At 39.5% G+C, this 20,890-nt stretch overlaps 1 protein-coding gene across 2 annotated transcripts in view; it reads left to right on the forward strand.

Moving 5' to 3' along the window:
- The window catches only part of kdm4b (lysine (K)-specific demethylase 4B), a 93,197-nt gene that overhangs the window by 3,832 nt on the left and 68,475 nt on the right, over positions 1–20,890 (forward strand). For both annotated transcript variants that reach the window (XM_036586345.1, XM_036586344.1), the window contains exons 2-5: positions 99–390; positions 3,334–3,509; positions 7,549–7,663; positions 9,753–9,946. In XM_036586345.1, the coding sequence (XP_036442238.1) occupies positions 118–390; positions 3,334–3,509; positions 7,549–7,663; positions 9,753–9,946 (758 nt within the window). In that variant the 5' untranslated portion in view covers positions 99–117. The remainder of the gene's footprint in view (positions 1–98; positions 391–3,333; positions 3,510–7,548; positions 7,664–9,752; positions 9,947–20,890) is intronic.

Here is a 20,890-nt window from a genome sequence, read left to right on the forward strand (position 1 = left end):
CCTAATAACAATAGTGGTTAACCATAATGCTCAGAAACTCTAGGCCTAGTTTTGCAGGTCATATATTTCATTTTTTGCATCTGTTTTTGTGCCTTTAGCATTAGCCTACCTGCAGCTATGTCAGTAGAAAACTCTACGGATGAAGCCATGGACCCACAGGACCCGGCTCCAAATCCGACTTCTAAGTCTCCAGAGCTAAACTCGCAGCCGCCTGAGGGACCAGCTGTAGAAGCGTCTGCAGATCCTGCTCCAGCCCCCGCGCCTCCACCGGCTGCAAACTCGGCCTACAAGATCATGACCTTCAGACCAACCATGGAGGAATTCCAGGACTTTGAGAAGTATATTACATACATGGAGTCCCAAGGAGCTCACCGCACCGGCTTGGCCAAGGTATCCACGTTTCTTTTGATTTAAACATTTACAGGATTTAAATGATTCGCAGACTTCAGTGTTAGAGGCTCACCGGACTGCAGAGTTTAGGGTTTTCGATAATTGATTTGAGTGATTTAAGTCAATCCAGGTGCTTCAGGGAAAGGAAAGCATTCAGCTGTGCAGTGTTGTGGCCTTATTGTAGTTGTTATTATTATTATTATTAATAGCTATTATTATTATTATTATTATTATAACTAATCATTAACACTACTACTAATAATAACAAGAATGACAATAATAATGTTTTTATTTCTATATACTTCTATAAGAACATAAAGCATTGTACAGATGATAAACAAGGCCATACAAAGACAGAACAATGCAAAGAAAGATATTTTGAGCCTTTGAGATTTTGAGAAGCTTATAAAACGTTTATAATCACTTCCTCATCTTCCTGTTGCATTCAGAGTTTAATATTGATGTTTATATCATTACTGTAAAGCTTTCTTAGCTTAGCAGTATCTCTCTGCTTATTCTCTAGTCTAATCCTATCCCTTAAAACTAAACAGGATGTTTTTGTTACTGTGACTTTAAGACGATATATGTAAATAAGCTCTGTTTCAAAAAAGCAGGCTGAGCTGAAACGCTCTTTATAATTGGAACGGAAGCTAATCTGTTTGTCTGAATATTTATTATTATATTTACTGTTTATGAGAAACAGAAACAGTAAATTTAAAATGGATTGTTTTTCCAGTTGGTTCCTGAATGTGGTCTGTATGGACTGAGACGTGAATGGTATCTTTTGAAACATCAAAATATTTATACACTACATCAGACTTTTATTTCAAAGGTTATTTCAATGTAGGGAAATTCTTTTTTTTTTTTTTTCTCTTCATAATATGGATCCTTTAAGGCAGGGGTGTCAAACTCAGCCACTAAAAGGGCCATATTAATAAATCTTAGCAAATCCGTGGGCCAGCTGTGTTTTTATTTTGTTTGAACATTTAGCCACGACCCGAACGGACCATTGTTTATTCAGAATATGCCAAACCTGCAACAGCAAAATAGGCACTGAATACTCATTCAGAAATAATTCTAAATAAAAATAAATAGTTTTAGGTCACTTTTTTTTAAAACTGCCTATTTGCTTGAACTGCACACCAGGCGTCTTTTCTTTTTGTGTAACTGCTGGCCCATAAATTGTTGTTGTCAAAACGCATACTATGTTGCAGTGCATGCTGGGAACTGTACTGCATCTCAGGGTGAAACGGGCTAATAAGAAAAGAAAATTTAAATAATTTCGTGGGCTGAATAGGACTGTGCCACTGTGTGCTTTAAGGTCTTGGTTCATAGAGGCATCCTGAGAAAAGGGCAGCAGAGCTTTTAAGGTTGAAAAACATTTCAGGATCTCGAAGGAAGTCACTCAGTTAAAAAAAAGTGTTACTTTTTTTGTGATCGCAGTTTCTCACGCTGTGGTCATTACGATGCAGCTTCTGTCAGTTCGTTGTGGTGCGACATAGCTTTAGACAGGACCTGATGCAAAAGCAGCGCTGCTTTTAATTTTAAATTAATATTTTAAATTCGTTTCTGTTCGTTGTTCTCCAGCTCACACTGAGGCATGTTCAGGAGTCTTTTGAGACTTCCTGCCATTTAGCACGTATTGGTTTATTTACAGCACGACACTACGAAGAACAGTTCATTCTTTTAGTTTGAGTCTACAGGACTGCGTATTTTAATGAGCGCTGTAGAAGAGCACTGGCATCTGCTGCTCCTCAGCTCTACTTTAAGAGGTGTCCTGGTCTGTTTGGACAGAAAAAGCAGCAAAACGTTAGAAGTGAACTCAGCTTGGGTCATAAATACACCTGCAGTTTTTGAATGGCGCCTTATGCATCTTCGTTTTCTGTACAAAAGCATTTGAGACGTTGTACTTTAGTCTGTCCACATAGATGACACGTAACGTCTGTTGCTGTTCTGAGGTCACTGTAGTTACCTGCGACTGATCATTTCTGAAAGTTGTATATGTACTTTTTTAATTGTGTTAAAAAAAAAATTACCCATTCAAAAAAAGTAAATGTCTGACACTGAGTGAGCAATGCTGGTCTTTCTCGCCCAATTAGAGGCTTTTTTCCCTTTAACAAAAGTGGTACAGCAGAATTTTGGGCTTCTTTGCGAATGTCTTGCAACAAGCTCAACTGGCTGACTTAATATAAACAGAGAGTTCAGTGATTCATCCGTTTAGAGCTTCAGTTCTGGGGACCTAACGCACCTGACCTATCTTTTAGAAGTCTTGATAATTACCTGATGCACTCAATTTTTTTCTTATCTTTTTTCTTTTTGTGTATCTGTGAGCGCAACTTTTATTGTTGCAATATAAAGTGTCAGTTTTACATTAAACAGCAGGTTGGCTGTATTTTTATAGATAGATAGATTGATCGATCGATCACTTCATTAATCCCAGCAGGAAAGTCTTCCATAACAGCAGTACAAAGTACAGTAAGGAGCAAAACAGGAGCAAAAGTATTGCCGTAGATGATTTACAGATGCATAATTAGAAGAAGTAAAGATAAATAATAAAATATACTAAAACAACAATGAAAATATAAAGTGCAGTACAAAAATCATTAGTGAAATCGTGTAAATACTATGCAGGGGACAGTGCTGTGGTGCATGTCCCCTGCTAATGACATGGGCTGCTTCATTGTTAGGTTTTGTTCTATATTGGTTTCATTTTCCCCTTGTTTTCTTTTTGATTTACTCTTTGCAACATTATTTGTTTATGTTCCTGAGCTTCTTTGTTGGGCTCTAATTTTAAATTGCTGTACAGCAAATCTTAGTAAAGCTTTGGTAAGATGCTTTATAAAAACAGATTATTAGGCCATCACTGTTAATATCACAGATTGTACCTTGATGAAAAAATTCCCCTTTTTTCTAATTTTTAATTTCTCGCTGTGTACTTTCCAGGTTATTCCTCCTAAAGAGTGGAAGCCCAGACGATCCTATGAGACGATCGAGGAGATGGTCATTCCAGCCCCCATCATGCAGGTGGTCACTGGCCAGTCTGGTCTTTTCACCCAGTACAACATCCAGAAGAAATCCATGACAGTTGGAGAATACAGAAAACTGGCCAACAGCAAAAAGTAGGTTCTGGATGTGAAGCCATATTTCACAAGTCTGCACTCATCAAAATAAACGTTGTAAAAAGGGCTCTTAGGTGATGCCATAGAGGCACCTAACCCTCCGATGTACTGTTCCAGTGGTGAAAAACCTTTTTAAACTTCAAAGAACATACGCATAATGTAAGGTAGGGTTGTCCAAACTTTTTCAAAGAGGGCCAGATCATACGGTGTCAAAATACCTGAGGGTCGAACTATAATTCACAAATGATTCAAAATTCAAAAGTTTTCTAAATATCAGCGTATAGAAACGGAGCTTTCTATGAGCTACAGTGTTTCTTATCACTGCATAAAAGATGCACAAGGCTTCTTTTATTGTTGGACTGTTCAGTCAGAACAGTTTGGATCAAAAACGCTTATAAACGCTTAAATTGTTTGAGTAACAATACAGTGTCTGATGCATTTATCATATTCATGTTCTTTTGTTTACTTGTTGAAAAATATACTTTGTGAGGAAAAACTAAACAAAAATCTTTACATTCTTGGTTTCGTTAGTTAATGTTCTTCACATATCAAATAAACGCAGTGTAGCCACGTACATTAAAGGGTTAATATTTACTGAACTACTGAATTTGCTCTATAAGAAGTTTTCCATCTCGCCAAAATTGCCAGTTCTCAGTGTTTAGTTTTAGCTTTAGGTCTGTAGTTTTGACTAAATGTAGTTCAGTAAATGGCGCTGCAGGTCTGTTCAGCTGCCACCATCAGGTGACAGGAAGAACTGCAGCGTACTGGCAGGCGGGTCACTTGTAATACACCTGTAAAACAGAAACCGGGGGCCAATTAAAATCTGTCTGTGGGTCGCATTTGGCCCTGGGGCCGGATTTTGGACACTGAAGTAAGGACTCCATCGTAGAACTGTACATCCAAGCCAAAGATCATTTAGGAACCTTTATTTTTACTGGTGCAGTGCAGTGGTTCCCAGTCGTGGAATACATTTATATGGCACTTTGTTGTTGTTTTCTCTGCTTTTACACATCTGCAATTTCATAAATGTCAAGATGTTCAGAATTTGCTTGTTAATTGTTAAAAAAAACGATACTTCTTTAGTAAAGAAAATGGTTCTGTATAGAACCATGAATGCTCAAAGAAATATGAAAGGGTTCTTCAGATTAGTGGAGAATGTGCTTTTATATAGTTCTATACAGAACCTTTTTGAAAAGGGTTCTATATAGCACCCAAAAGAGTTCTTCTACTGTGACAATGTCAAGCTTATAACAATAGAAGAACCCTTTTGGGTGCTGCACAGAACACTGCACAGAACGCTTTTCATTTTCGTTTCTGTATAGAACCATATACAGCACATTCTCTGTAGATGTCAGTCTGAAGAACCCTTTAATCATACAGAGGGTTCTTTGAGTGTTCATGGTTCTGTATAGAACCATTGTCTTTGCTAAAGAACTCTTGAAGAACCATCTTTTTTAAGTGTGTATGATTATCAGAAATGGGTTTTATCTGTCACTCGATTATAACACACGGTATTATCATGAAACATTGATGTGACATGAGTTTCAGAAATCTAGTGAAAATAAAATATTTTGCGACATTAGATGCAACTGCTGCTTATAAACTAGTATTCATACAAAATACACTTTTATGAACTACTTCATACAAAATATTAATTCCAATGGCTTTACAAAGAAACGAATCAGAAAACAAAGAAAACAAAACCTTAAACTAGGGAGAATAGGGAAAAATAAAAATGGAGTAAATAATTATGTAATTTTAAAAAGAAAATAAAAAGAGTAACTTTAGCAGGGAAATCAAGAAATTGTAGTTCAGTGAAACATTTAAAAATATAAAATAAACAACAAAAAATAATAATACATTAATGCAATCATATTATCAAATCAAACAACCAGAAATGAACTTCAGAGCTGCTGAAAGTAACTGAGTTAACTGAGCAGATCAGTCCCGTCATGCTTGATTATGCTGTGTATGAAAATGTGCATTTCCTCATTATGTTGGCTGCTGTGGCTAAAAGAAGAACTAACAGTGCCTCTGAAAGTAGGACAGTTTTTGGGCTTCAAGCTTAATAGATTTTAACTAGAACTGCGCACTATATTGTTTGTCAATCCTTATTGTGATGTTGGCCTTTGCAATACTGATATTGCTGAAGGCCTCAATATGCAAATTAGCCCACTAACCAATCACAGTGTTCTGCTGTGTTCTGTGAGTTTCCTGACCAGTCACAGTTCCTGATAAGTTTCTGTGGGAAGATGAATGAAGGCACACAACAGCTGATTATTATTTTGTTCTGGAATATTGCAGATTAATCATTAGCCATGATGCAACAAGGATTCATCTGTATTAGTATTTCTGGTTGCAGCTTCACCGTAGCAGCTGTTTCGGTAGCTGTGCTGTCATATAGGTTTTCATAGAAACTACAGATGATGTCCTATTCCAGCGTTTTGTCGTTGGAGCAGGCAGTGGTGGATGAAGTGCACAAACCATGTACTTGAGTTAAAGTAGAGATACCCAAGGTAAAATATTACTCCAGTAAAAGTAGAAGTTCCTCCCTTTAGACCTCCACTTGAGTAAAAGTACAAAAGGATTTGCCTTCAAATGTACTTAAGTATCGAAAGTAAAAGTACTGGAAGATAAACTTATGACTCTAATGTTTTATCATTTTTGTAACAAGACTCGCTTCATTAAGGTGAAAATACTCCAGTGTCACTCTTGGTAAACCAGTCTTCTAATAGCATGTCATTAATTAGTGACGCTAATCACTGAAAACACTGAAGGCCAACAGTTTCCATCAGGTAGAACTGAGTGGCTCTGAAATCACTTTTTACAAACAAGCAAAGTTTCAGTTTACGATTTATTTGCAACTTAGTTAGAAGTTTAAGTTTAATAAAAACTTTAAACTCAGATTCACAAATGAGTTTCCTTTACTAAACTGCATCTGTAGGTCTCTGTTCATAAACATAAACTAGCCAAAACAAATTTACTATAAAATGAAAGTGTTTGTATAAATTCAGAAAAAAGACACGACAGTCACGACTACATATGTGTACATATTTCTATATTGTGGTCTGTTTACACAAAGTTAGGTCAGTTCATCATTTATGTTGAATAGACTCTCCCAAAATTTTACGCTGCTGCACTGATGTTGAACCGTGTGCTGCACTGGGTCGGTATGACCAACAGGTCAAAACAAGCTCAAAACAAAGTGACCGCTGTGCCCTGATTGGTGTTTTTGCTTTGTGCTTCTTTCATTTTGACATGTTACGTTTTTATACACACACAAACCAAAAGGAACGACAGATTTCTCATAATGTAGTGGAGTAAAAAGTGAGATATTTGACTTGACTGAAATGTAGTGGAGTGAAAGTAAAAAGTGGCCCAAAATGGAAAAACTTAGTAAAGTACAGATGCACAAAAAACTACTTAAGTACAGTAACGAATTACATTTACTTTGTTACTGTCCCACTGGGAGCAGGACTATGAAAGCCTACAGTGCTGCGACGTCTGTCGACCACAGTTTTTTTTAGTGGAGTGATACTTGTTGCCTAGACTATTAATTGGCCTTTAGTAAGGCAAGGGAATGAGATAATTAAGCCTTGTCCACAGCTTAATAAGGCATGATCTTGTTCCCACGCCTTACTAAGTTGTGGCCACAATTATCTCATTCCCTCACCTTACTAAGACGAATTATTTCAATTTATACGAGATATCACCAGCAGGGCTCCATATAAATGTGATTCGAAAGGAAGTATTTTAAAATCTTTTGCTGTAGTGTCGTTTTTGTGCACTTGTTATCAGTATTAAAGTCTTAATTCTGGTTTCATGACGGCTCTAATCCACACTTATTCCTACAGAACTTACACACTGATTTCATAATAGTAACTACATTAACTAAACTGAGTAGTTTGTCTGGAGATTAAGTGGTTAAAAAGTTCCCTCAGTTTTCCTGTAAGCAGGAAGGAGTCTTTGTTCTTGTTAGTCTGTCTCTACTTAAGTAACTGATTCGTTCTCTTCTCTCTGATCTTCTTTCTCCATGCAGGTACTGCACTCCTCAGCACAAAGACTTTGATGACCTCGAGAGAAAATACTGGAAAAATCTGACGTTCGTGTCTCCGATCTACGGTGCAGATATCAGTGGATCCCTCTATGATCCGGTTAGTCGCAGCCCTGGAATTGTTTTAGCTGATGCTTCTGAAACTTATTTCAAAATCAATGTTTTACAGAAAAGTCTTATACCTTTAAACATGGCCCTGTTATAGGATGTTACCATTGTCACAGGTTTTCACAGGTCACAAATTTCTGCCCTTCTAGATCTGCACCAGTCAACTGTAATAGCTATTATTGTGACATGAAAGCGTCTAGGAGTAATAACAGTTCAGACACGGAGCGGTAGACCACGCAGTCTCACAGAGCAGGGCCTCTTTCCTGCCTGTTCCTTGTGGCTTCACACACACTACAGAGTTGCAAACTGCCTCTATAAGCAACATCAGCACAAGAACTGTGTGTTTCAGGAGATTCATGAAATGCGTTTCCATGACCGAGAAGCTGCATACAAGCCTAAAGCCCTTTCCAGATCCAGCAGGACTGAGCCCTCCAAAAATCGTGGGGCAAAACATGCTGTTTCCCAAAAAAAAGCATCTGGCTGAGTGATGAAATGCAGTCGGGTCACTGCCTTTCTTGTCATGCTAAGAACACGTCTTTATCAACCTACTCAATGGTGGGTAGTAACTAGTTACAAACACTAATCAGGCATAACATTATGACCACCTCCTTGTTTCTACGCTCATTGTCCATTTTATCAGCTCCACTTACTATATAGGTGCACTTTGTAGTTCTACAGTTACAGACTGTAGTCCATCTGTTTCTCTGCATACCAGTTTGTGTTGGTCATCCTCTAGTCCTTCATCACTGGTCATAGGACGCTGTTGGCTGGATATTTTTGGTTGGTGGACTATTCTCAGTCCAGCAGTGACACTGAGGTGTTTAAAAACTCCAGCAGCACTGCTGTGTCTGATCCACTCAGACCAGCACAACACACACTAACACACCACTGACCACGTCAGTGTTACTGCAGTGCTGAGAATGATCCACCACCCAAATAGTACCTGCTCTGTGAGGGTCCATGGAGGTCCTGACCACTAAAGAACAGGGTAAAAGGGGGCTAACAAAGTATCAGAGAAACAGATGGACTACAGTCTGTAACTGTAGAACTACAAAGTGCACCTATATAGTAAGTGGAGCTGATAAAATGGACAATGAGCGTAGAAACAAGGAGGTGGTCATAATGTTATGCTTGATCGTTGTATACCCAAGTACATGTACTTCAGTAAATTAGTAGAAGTTTCACTACAGTACTCTGTACAGAAGTACAGTACAGCAAAAACGTGCCCTGGTGTTGAATTCCTTTGTGAATTAGCGCTGTTCAGTTGTTGGGGGCTTATCTGAATTCGGGTGGAGTCGCATATCAAACCTGAGCTAAAGAAAAAGCTGGACAGGTCTGCACCAATCAAGGCAGGTCTAAAAGCACCTCCCAGCTGAAATGGAGATTCTGATTGGCTCTGCTGAGTTTTCGTGCTGGTCAGCGCTTCATGCAGGAAAGCGGAGTTTTTTTTGATGTTGCGCCCAGAGCTCAAAAAGTAGTGGGGCATGGCCACAGTACTTTGAAAAGTGGTGGGGCAAATGGCTGCTTGCCACCGTGGCTCCGGTGGCCTTTTCCCTGTGCACAAAAATGGAGCTCCATAAAGACATGGTTTGGTATGGAGGAACACCAGTGGGCTGCACAGAACCCTGACCTCAACCCCACTGAACACCTTTGAGAGTAACTGAAATGTTGATTGTGAACCAGGCCCTCTCGTCCAACATCAGTGTCTGACCTCACACATGCTCGTTTGACTGAATGGGCACAAATTCCCTCAGACACACTCCAAAATCATGTGGGAAGCTTCCCAGAAGAGTGGAGACTGTTATAGCTGCAAAAAGGGTGGGGGGGCAGCTCTATATTAATGCCCATGGTTTTGGAATGGCTCATATGGGTGTGATGGTCAGGTGTTCACTTACTTTTAGTTAAATTGTGTATATTTTTTTATTAGGTTTTTTTTTTCCCCTGAATCGATGTAATGATGCCATCTAGTGTTACAAAGTTCACCCTGCAACATATTTTAACCAGTTTGAATTTCTGAACAAGCTTTTGAGATTAAGATAAATGTTTTGGTTCTCCATGTTCGTTTTTCTGTGATATTACAGGACATTACGGAGTGGAATATTGGTCATCTGAACACACTCCTCGACATGGTAGAGCAGGAGTGTGGCATCATCATCGAGGGTGTAAACACACCCTATCTGTATTTCGGCATGTGGAAGACCACCTTCGCCTGGCACACGGAGGACATGGACCTCTACAGCGTCAACTACCTTCACTTCGGCCAGCCAAAGTCCTGGTGAGTGACAGATATCAGTCATTTATCAGTAGTGTTAGTAAATACTTAACACAAAGAAGGTTCTGTGCTTCCCATAACCTACAGATAACCTAGAAGGAACAGTTCACCAAAAAAAAATGTAAATGTAAAATGAGCTGGTCCAAGCACACAATAGCCCAATTAGACCAAATAGGCAACCATGGTGAAAAGAACAGTGTGCCAAACAAATTTAAGCCAAAATGCCAAACAATGAGTGAAATTTAAGTTATTCAGTTCAGTGAACTGAATCAAATGGCACCACTTGTTTATCTGTAGACCTTGTAATAACCTTGTAATAGCATTTTTGCAGATTTGTTTTGGTTTTGTTTTTTTTTGAGTGCTAATGCGCCCCTGGACCAAACGTTGCACACCCCATCTGGGTCTCAATTTATATAAACAACAGAAGTTTTGAGAGGATTGGACCAAAGAGGATTTTGCAAAATTAGAGTTTTCAGTAAACCATTCCTTTAACTAACCATAGCTTAGGTGCAAAAATGTAAAGTGCACGCATGGCACCATTTGTCTGAGGATAATGGTGAGAAATCCTGACCTAATCAGTCAGAAAATTAGAGATTAAAGAGGAGTTCCACTGAATTTTCCAAATTTCTGCATAATTTAGTTATAGAGATATGAATAAGCTCATTCACTCAGGGAGTGGCCTGATATGAAACAGTTTATTGTGAAGAAGAAACCCACTCAGATTTCTTTGCAGTGTTGGTGACGGGAACCAGCAAATATAGACATTTAATGTACTATCCAAAACCACCAGTGAACCAACACATGTCTCCTGACTGTTTATATGGAATTTTAATCATGTTAAAATAATGATAAAAGCCTTGTTGACACATTCATAATCATTTCATGTAATGACTTTCTGTGACGGAGCTTATAGAGGTATTAAACTCTTCAGACGTCTGAAGGCTGTAAACAGTTCAGACTTGGTTTCTCTTAAAAGAAGCTTTTCATACCAAACAACTGTTGAATGACTTTTTATATTCAGATTTAAAAAAAAAAAGGTTCCCCTTCAACAGCTGCAGACTGTCACACATGGACAACTATAACAGACGTCTTTCATTTTTAACTTCCTTACATCTTTTGATCTTTACTAGTTGTATTCTGAATATTTTTTTACCCCGAACTTAAATTGCTTTTACTGTACCGGATCAGTGTTGTGACATTTCAAGGTTTGCATTCATAAGTTATCAGCTTGTGTTTTGTTTAGTTTATTTGACCAAATTTTATTTCTATTTTATTGAAAAAAGAGAACCAAAACACACCTGTTCCAGCACAGCACACCTTCCCCACTGCACCATGACTACATCTTTCAATGGAAATATACTTTCATAACCTCTTTCATGCATGAATTATTTTTAAAAAAGCATATCCAGATTTTTAGGTTAGAAATAAGATTTTGTGACTGGTTTTTGTTGATTTTAGAGGGCTAGAAATTGTGATAACTGATAAAATTAGCAGATATAATTTTATATTTATATTTTACAAGTAAGGTTTTTTTTATTTGTTTTTTTGAGTGTTATGTGCTATTCTCGTGGATGTGATGTTTGGATACATTTTTTGTTTATTTTAATATATTTGGTGTTTTGTGTTCGAATTCTTCAGTTCAGTCTGTGTTACTTAAGGTCATCATCAGTCATCTGGAGAGCAGTAGTTCCCAGTGATGCCATGAGTGGAGGAAAAACACCAATTATCAGTGCAATATCAGCAGTATTTTCACTGATAACAGTAGAATTGTAGGTCATCAGTGTCGGCAGATGTAATCACTCAGGCTATTCTAAAACAGAACGAAAAAAATCCAAATACATTTATTTAAACTGCAATTTTAAATATGTAACACACAAGGTTTTAGTACACAGTTTCTGTTTATTTGCTGAGTTTAGCATAAACATAAAAATGCCGTAACTTTTACACAGGCCGCATTTTATGTTTTTTTTTTTTTTATATATATTAAATTCAGCAAATAGACACTAATAGTGCATTAAAATATGCAGTGTGTTCTCTATGATGTTTTAACTTGCTGTCACTTAGAAAAGCCTCATATTAACTTTCTGTGTATGAAAGGGTTAAAAGTACTCCCCATATGACCACACACTGACTCAAAATATTTTAGTAATTTAATATTCAAATTGCTTACATAGTTATGGGTAAATAAGAGTCATCAAGAACAGCAGAGCCTACCTCTTCTAAATGTGCTGCGGATATAAATTTTAAAATTTCGTTCAGATTTTTGTACCTTGGTTTCGTACAGCAGGCGGCCAGTGATTGAGAATGCTCAGTTCTTAGACCTGATACTTTTGTTTGGCCCTAGAAACTCATCATATGACCTTTTGCGGTTGTGAGAGTCGGAGCTACTTCCTGTTTGAATGGATGTTAGTATGACATTTGTCTTTGATGTAAAACAAGTGTAGGAGCTTGTGCGCTTCATATAACAGCCACATGAGGGTGCTGTTGTGGCTTCATATGGCTCGTGAAGCATTTCAGAGCATGCAGGTGTTTGCTTGACTCAAAGGAGAAACTGAGCTGAAAAGAGGTCTGTAAGTGGTCGGTAGGTGGCGCTGCTACACTGCTAGAAACCCTGCAGTCATGTGTCATGGCTTCTGTTCTGATGGATGGTGTGAAGTTGGTTCATTGCCGAATGGATGGATGAGCACTGAATGACAATCAGTGACAGTCATTCAGACTATCTTAACTGACCGACAAACATAATAGAAACGTATGAATAACGTAATTGTTAAAACAGTTACACTGTCATAAGTTTTTGGACACTTAAATTTTCAAAATGGTTTTAATGCAGATTTACATGTTTTTGGATGTTCCCTATGTCAGTTATGTAAGGAGGTACCATTTAAAAAGCCTAAGCAGGTTTGCTGACTGTATTAGCGGTTGCCTTAAACACCTGACCGTTTCTGTTGGTCCATTCGTCATGCAGTGAAACAGCCAACGATTCCAGACGGCGTAAATAAAAAATGAAATACATGCATGAAAAGGAAGTAGTTGTGAGGTTTTGAAATGATGTACTGTAGTTTATTGCTGAATAAAAAATTGTGAAAGGGCTGTTTTTAGTCATTTATCACCACTTTATCCTCCTCACAGCTTCTCTCTCTCTCTCTCTCTCTCTCTCTCTCTCTCTCTCTCGCTCTCGCTCTCGCTTTGTCCCTCACGGCCTCTCTCTCTCACTCACACCAGCTCTTTCTCTCTCTCTCTCTCTCGCTCTCGCTTTGTCCCTCACGGCCTCTCTCTCACTCACACCAGCTCTTTCTCTCTCTCTCTCTCGCTCTCGCTTTGTCCCTCACGGCCTCTCTCTCTCACTCACACCAGCTCTTTCTCTCTCTCTCTCTCTCGCTCTCGCTTTGTCCCTCACGGCCTCTCTCTCACTCACACCAGCTCTTTCTCTCTCTCTCTCTCGCTCTCGCTTTGTCCCTCACGGCCTCTCTCTCTCACTCACACCAGCTCTTTCTCTCTCTCTCTCTCGCTCTCGCTTTGTCCCTCACGGCCTCTCTCTCTCACTCACACCAGCTCTTTCTCTCTCTCTCTCTCTCTCTCGCTCTCGCTTTGTCCCTCACGGCCTCTCTCTCTCACTCACACCAGCTCTTTCTCTCTCTCTCTCTCTCGCTCTCGCTTTGTCCCTCATGGCCTCTCTCTCACTCACACCAGCTCTTTTTCTCTCTCTCTCTCTCTCTCTCTCTCTCTCTCTCTCTCTCTCTCTCTCTCTCTCTCTGTCTCTGTCTCTCTCTCACAGCTTCTCTATCTCTCTCACTCACACCAGCTCTTTCTCCCTCTCTCACTCGCTCTATCTATCTTTTCTGCCTCTCTCTCTCACAGCTTCTCTATCTCTCTCACTCATACCAGCTCTCGCTTTCTCTCTCTCTCTCTCTCTCTCTCTCTCTCTCTCTCCCCCTTCGAAATGGCCGTTACAGACTCATGTAAACCCGCTTGTTTGTGATGTCGGGATTGAGTTCAGACTATAGTGTCTTTTCTCTAACCGAAGTTTAGTTTGACTCTGCGCGCGCGCGTGTGTGTGTGTGTGTGTGCGCTGATAATCAGTAGGTGGTCCTGTTGTTTGCTGCTGAAAGCGTTTAAATAAGCGCTGTGGCCTCGTGGGGGTTCTGAAGCTGGTGGGGGCTCTTCTGCTTTCCTTCTTTCTTACATTCTCTCTCTTTTTCCTGTTATTGTCGTCATGTTCTTTCAGGCTTTATGTTGTTGTTGTTGTTGTTGTGCTTTACTTTCTGTCCTCCGCTTTTTTCCCTTTGTTTATGTAGAGAATGACTGAACGACTCTTACAGATGTGTGTATGTGTGTACAGCGTCAGTCAGGGGTTTGCCCCCTCACAGCTGGGCTGTCTTTCAGTGTTGCTTGCTTTCTTTCTTTCTTTTTCTTTATTTGTTTCTCTTCTTTCTTACTTGCTTGCGTGCTTGCTTTCTTTCTTGCTTTCTTTCTCTCTGTCTGTTATTCTGTCTGTCTTTCTTTCTTTGTTTCTCTTCTTTCTTTGTTTCCTTCTGTCTGTCTTTCTTTCTTTCTTTCTTTCTTTCTTTCTTTCTTTCTTTTTCTTTCTTTTGTTTCTTTCTTTCTCTTTGTCTGATCTCTTACTCACACAGTCTCTCTTTCTGTGTCTGTCTGATCTGTTTTTTCTTCCTCTCTTACATGCAGTCAACAAATTCAGTAGTCTCTCTCTCTCTCTCTCTCTCTCTCTCTCTCTCTCTCTCTCTCTGTGTGTATCTAAGATAACTTTCTCTCTGTTTTTTCTCCATCTAGGAATTACTCTCTATTCTGGTGTGTCTCGTTGAGGTCCATAATTTCCGTGGTGGCTCTCTGCCCCCCTCAGCTCACTGCGGTGTAACCCCCTCCTCTCCACGCTGAAATTTAATCGCTCTCACTTTTTGAGTAATTACAGTATATTAAGCTGTGTGTGTGGTGTTTGTCTAACCCCTCTGTTCAGTCACTGTGAAATTAACTTCATTCCCCTCCGACTCCGCACCCATCAAGGTCATATTTCCCCTCCAGATCTGCTGTCAGATTCTTAAAGATTTGTGCAGTTGTGCTACACGCTGCTGGAAATAATCGCTGCACTTGTGTCTGAGACGGAGAGAGATGTGAAAATTACTAAAAGCCTGTGGCTGTTTTCTTTTATCTGTCCTGCTAGATGATGACTGATAAAAGCTATGTGCTGTATGTAGACACGTTTGCTGAGGGTTTAGCACAGCCTGACTGATACGTTTCAGAAACAGCACCTGCCAGCATAAGAAAAAATACATCTTTCCAAACTTAATGGGAAGTTAGTGAGTAGCTATTGCAGTAGGAGCAGTAATGCAGCATGCAGCAGGCAATAAAACACATAGACAGAACCTCAGACATCCAACAACTACAAAATATGCCGTTTAAAGTTATACTTTGCTACCAGTACTGAAATGAAGCAGTGTTCCTGATCTAGCCAGATGTAGCACCTTTAAGGGGTGTATATCTTAAATACTTGGTGATTTAAAGGGCCCATTTCCTGTATTTCCCCCCGACATTCGCTTTTGCCATTTATGTGCCGTTATGTAACAAAAACACTCGTAAAACTCATTTTTACATGACCGTTTACTAACCTCTGTACATTCTTTGGCACTAAACAACCTGTTTTTGTTGCTGTGCCCTTGGTATGCAAGTGCAAGTATGCAAGTGAGCTTTGTTCACATTACTCACATTATTATGTTTATTTAAATAGAATCTTCGATTCAAAGGCTATTCAGAGTGATTTTACAGACATAAAGTCATTATAAAAAAACAAGGAAATTAAGGTCAAATGTTTTACACAAGTTATTCACCATCTTAAAGATGTTTTGTATAATTTACAGTTTATTGTTTCCACTCATCTTAATTTTAACTCCGTTTGATTAATAGTGGGAGCAGTGCACTCACAGCTCGACCTCAGACTCCGCCTACGAGCACAGCCAGACTGACGAGCTGCTGAACACTGTCGTTTTATTGGCTCCCTGCTGAAAAATCTGCACGAATTAGGGTGTACTTCATGTAAATGATATGTAAATGCTGTTAGGCTGGCGCTTGATTTCGTGCACTGAAACTGATTCGTCATTTGAGCCCAAATCTCCGCTCTGTTTCCGCTTCAAGGAAAGTTTGATGAATTAGACACAGAGTAGTTTGTATGTCGGTAAGGCTGTTTTAACATTTACCACTAATTCTGCAATACACACATTATAGGTTCTGTCAAAAAACTTTCCTGTAATGAATGTACGAAACCAGGTGCTGAAAAAAATAATGTAGTTGTTTAAATTTAGCCAGTATTAGGGTGTGCTGCATGACAGACAGGGCACTTGTGTCATTTATAAATGGCAGTGCGTGTCTGTGATCTTATGGTCAGTAAAGATATCTACACTCATCGAGCACTTAATTAGGATCACTATACTAGCACTAGGGTGCCGCGGTGGTGCAGTGGGTAGCGCTGTCACCTCACAGCAAGGCGTTCGATTCCCGGCCGGGCGACCAGGGTCATTTCTGTGTGGAGTTTGCATGTTCTCCCCGTGTCTGCGTGGGTTTCCTCCGGGTACTCCGGTTTCCTCCCACAGTCCAAAAACATGCACTTAAGCTAATTGGACATGCTGAATTGCCCCTAGGTGTGAGTGAGTGTGTGAATGTGTATGTCTGTCTGTCTGCCCTGTGATGGACTGGCAGCTGGGATGGACTCCAGCACCCTGGCACGCTGTGAAACTCCTGTTCTACCAAATCCCAAAGGTGTTCTATTGGATTCAGTTCTGGTGGCTGGGAAGCCACTGAAGAACACTGAACTCATTGTCATGTTCATGAACCCAGTTTGAAATGACTTTTGCTTTGTGACCTGCACATTATAATGCTGGAAGTAGCCATTAGAAGATTAAATTGTGGCCGTGATGGGATGCACATGGTCAGCACTGTCCACTGCAGCCTCAGCTTTCTGTTCTTAGCTGACAGAAGTCGAACCCGATGTGGTCTTCTGCTGTTGTAGCCCCTCCGCCTCACGGTTTGACACGTTGTGCATTCTGATTTGCTTAATGTCATGTTATTAATTTTGAGTTGGGGAGCAGTTCAGGTTTGCACTCGTGATACTGGAGGAGAAGGGTAAAGCTTGAGCGCATCTCAAATATCAGACTAACATTAGGATTTAAATCGGCAGCAGCTGTAAAGACAGAAAATAAAATTAGGCACCATGTGGTAAGCCAGCAAAGGTTTCTGTTAGCAGAGTGTTTTTATTTTAGGCTGTTCAAATGTATGCAGTGGGTAAAGTTTGGGCTAGTCTGTTTTATTTGTGACATGTTTTCGCGTAGCAGCCAGTGTACTATGACAATTTTACTTCTTTGTCCGACAAAATGAGTCATCTCCGCTGTCGTTATGCTTTGGTTAGCTTATGTATTGTCCAGTTCCTCCCCCTCTTGTACTAAAAGAATCGAAAGAATCATTTCCTTAAGAATTGCAGTTGAAATAAATTCTTGTGAGGTCAGAGATTTCCACCCTGAACACTTTTAAGACAGCATAAAACTGAGCCAGTAGTTATCCTGCACAGCAATAACACATTTCTGCTTGGCTGCACATGTTTGTTTTCTGCATTGGCCATAACGCTCCCACGCACAGAGCAACCGAATATGAAGATGCACAGTGATGGCAAAGGGGCAGTTTGGACATTTGTTTTCTTGTGAACACGCATTTAAAAAATGTGGATTTTTTTTTTGAGACAGCTGAAGATCGTTTCACGCTCGCTTCTATCAGCTGTCAGTCACTTCATTATGGCTTGGATTTGGACCGAACACAGAAAAGACTCATAGTTCATCAAGACAAAATATTAGCTGTGTTGAAAAATACAGCAAAAACTCAGAATTGCTTTTTATTAATGACCTTTGCAAAAAGTGCTTGGTCCCCTTTCTTTCTGGTGTGGTTTTATTCCTGCTGTATACAGGCCCACACTTTAGGATTAAATAAAGATCCTTAAAGAGTGTCTCTCTGTCTTACATCTGTAACATATAGATTTAGTTGCAGTTGAGTACCTTCAGCACTGATCTGACTTCTGTTATAGACGTGTTTCAGGTCAACTGGGTTTCTGTTCTTTAAGGTAGGGATGTTGAAATATTCATATTAATGCAATTCTTCTTGATACAATAGAGACAATATGCACTGAGAGTTGAATACAGTTAGATTCTACTCTATAAAAATGTTTCATAGCAGAGATGTCAGATTGGAATGGTTTCCAAAAGAAATTGAGACAAAACTGTCGTGGATTAGCATCACAGAGAAATATAACATAATTTCTGTGGGGTTACAAATGCAGTGAAATGAACAGAGTGCAGTGTCTCACAGTAGCTCCACATAATCTAAACAATCTGCTCTTCTGCAGTACAGTCAACGTGCCATCAGGTATCAGTTTAAAATATCGGCCAATGTCCATCCAGTGCTGATTATTTATTTTTAAGCGATTATTGGTCACTGCCGATATCATTGCCAAGATCATCGTGCATCATTTGTTCTCATGCTTCCATTAAACACACTTCATATTTTAGAGATGAAGGTTAAACGAAACTGTCCTGCACTGTTAATTGCTTGTGTTAATTACACTTTCCTCAGACAAGGCCGTCTTCTTTTGGACTTTAACTCGGACCGATAAAAGCAAAATTCATTTTTGTTCTGAATTGGCAGTTCTTGATTGCTTCTGCAATAAAAATTCATGTCCTGTTGTGAAATTTGAGGTAAAATCCTGAAGATTTTTAACAGTTCTTGGCTAAGATGTACAGAGCAAGGAATAAAAAGAAGAATATCGCTGTTGTCGGAAGAAAACCTCGAATCTCAAATAGTAACTTTACAGGAGAAGGAAAAAACATACTTTACTTTAAATGTAAGTCAGTGGAACCCGACTTTTTTCCAAGCCATTTTGAGCTGTTTCTTTTGGTCCATTCATCATGAAATTTACATACAGTGTAAAGAGCAACAGGCGTTTTCATATTATGTGAAAAACTGAAAAACAACAAAAACGGAGGTACGAGGTTTTGCTCCGACAGCAGCGATATAGAACCTTTATGTAGCCATTCTTTAAACTCTTAAAAGTTCAGTTATTTAAACAGCCATCCACTAAAGGTTCTGTAGGGAACCAAAAGTGGTTCTTCTTTGGCACTGTGCTTACTTTTAAGATTAAAACAACTGTGCTTTTAAAAGGCCATATACACCAATATAGGAATTCTGGACCAATGCTGATACAACCCTGTTGAAGTTGGGACGCTGTGCAAATGTAAATAAAAACAGAATGCAATGGTGTGCAAATCATTTAAATCCTATATTTAATTGAAAAAAGTACAAAGGCAACATTTCAAATGTTGAAATAATATGCCTGTTTTAAATTTGATGCCAGCAACACATTTAAAAAAAATTGGGACGGGGGCAAGTTTACCACTGTGCTGCATCATCTTTTAACAACACTTTTTTGGGAAGCTGAGGAGACACTGCTGTAGTTTTGAAAGTGAAATATTTTCCCGTTCTTGTTTGATACAGGATTTCAGCTGCTCATCAGTTCAGGGTCTCCTTTGTCGTATTTTTTGTCTCATAATGCGCCAAATGTTTTCAATGGGTGACGGATCTGAACTGCAGGCAGGCCAGTTTAGCACCTGGACTCATACTATGGAGCCTGGCTGTTATAATACGTGCAGAACGTGGTTTGACATTGAAACAAGGTTGTATGATACACAGCTGTATGCAAAAGTTTGGGCACCCCTGGGTAAATTACGTTTTCTTGGTTTTCTAAGTGCAACTAAGTTAACACATCTACACATCTTTGGCACATTTTAACGCACAATTATTGTTTATTTGCTGAGTTCAAAAAAATATATCGAATGTGCCATAACTTTTGCACATTTCCTTTTTTCTTCCAGTTTGTTAGATACAGTGAATAAACTGTAATTTTGCCTTAAAATGTGCAGAAGTGTGTCCTCTGTAGACATGTTAACTTATTCTCACTAGAAAATAAACAAAATGTTATTTAACCAGGGTGCACAAACTTTTGCACACTACTGTATACACATTTTATAAAATGCTTTATCACTACAGAGGTCTATAACATTTATATCTATAGGCCTACAAATGCTATAAAATGCTGATGTTTTTGTGCAGTAACCCACCGTCACCTAAGCTCTGCTTGTCCAGAGTGAACTCTCAGAAATAAATGTGCTAAACTGTCACTGGGGCAGTTCCCCTCTTGTCACTGGGGTGGTTCCCTCAAGGGTCCATCTCAGTCCCTTTAGTCAGGGAACATAACTGAACCATAATCCACTGAAATGATATGTTCTAAGCTGTACTGACTCCACACACCCCGTCTCGTCTCCAGGCTTTTATTTTACTGTTCTGCTTTAAAACATTCGGTTATGAAAAGGTACAAATACAAACTTTTCACCTGGAAAAACTTATTTAAGGTTCACAATCAGACCTTAAAACCACTGTTGTGCCTTGTTCGTTGTACCTTGATTATCTGCTGATACTCATATGATTCTGATATCATTGTGCATCAGTGGATTGAGGCCTGTTAAAGTGTAGAACAGGAACTTTTGAGTTCTCCTCTCTTGCTGTTTGGTAAACAGTCTTTCTGGTGGAATCGAGCGTCTGCAGGTTTCAGCCTGTCTGATTTCATTCCCCTCCCCTCGTGGAGAGCTCTGCGTGTGGTGAGGATTCTGGGGTTAGGGGAAAACATCCGCACCCCTAATTGTCCCGGCCCATCCGTTTGCCTTTTATCTGCGCTGAGAGAGATATCACATTAGCATCGATCTGCAGAGGCACCTCGCGCTCCAAATTCAATCTGCCCGCACTAATGACCTTAGAGTTGTTAGCAGACGGGGCACTTGAGGACCTTTGATTTCTGAATGGTGGCCTGACTGGCATTCAGGACTCTGATCATCAGGTATTACAATG

This window comes from Colossoma macropomum, unplaced genomic scaffold, assembly GCF_904425465.1.
Source record: "Colossoma macropomum unplaced genomic scaffold, Colossoma_macropomum, whole genome shotgun sequence".
NCBI lineage: Eukaryota > Metazoa > Chordata > Actinopteri > Characiformes > Serrasalmidae > Colossoma > Colossoma macropomum.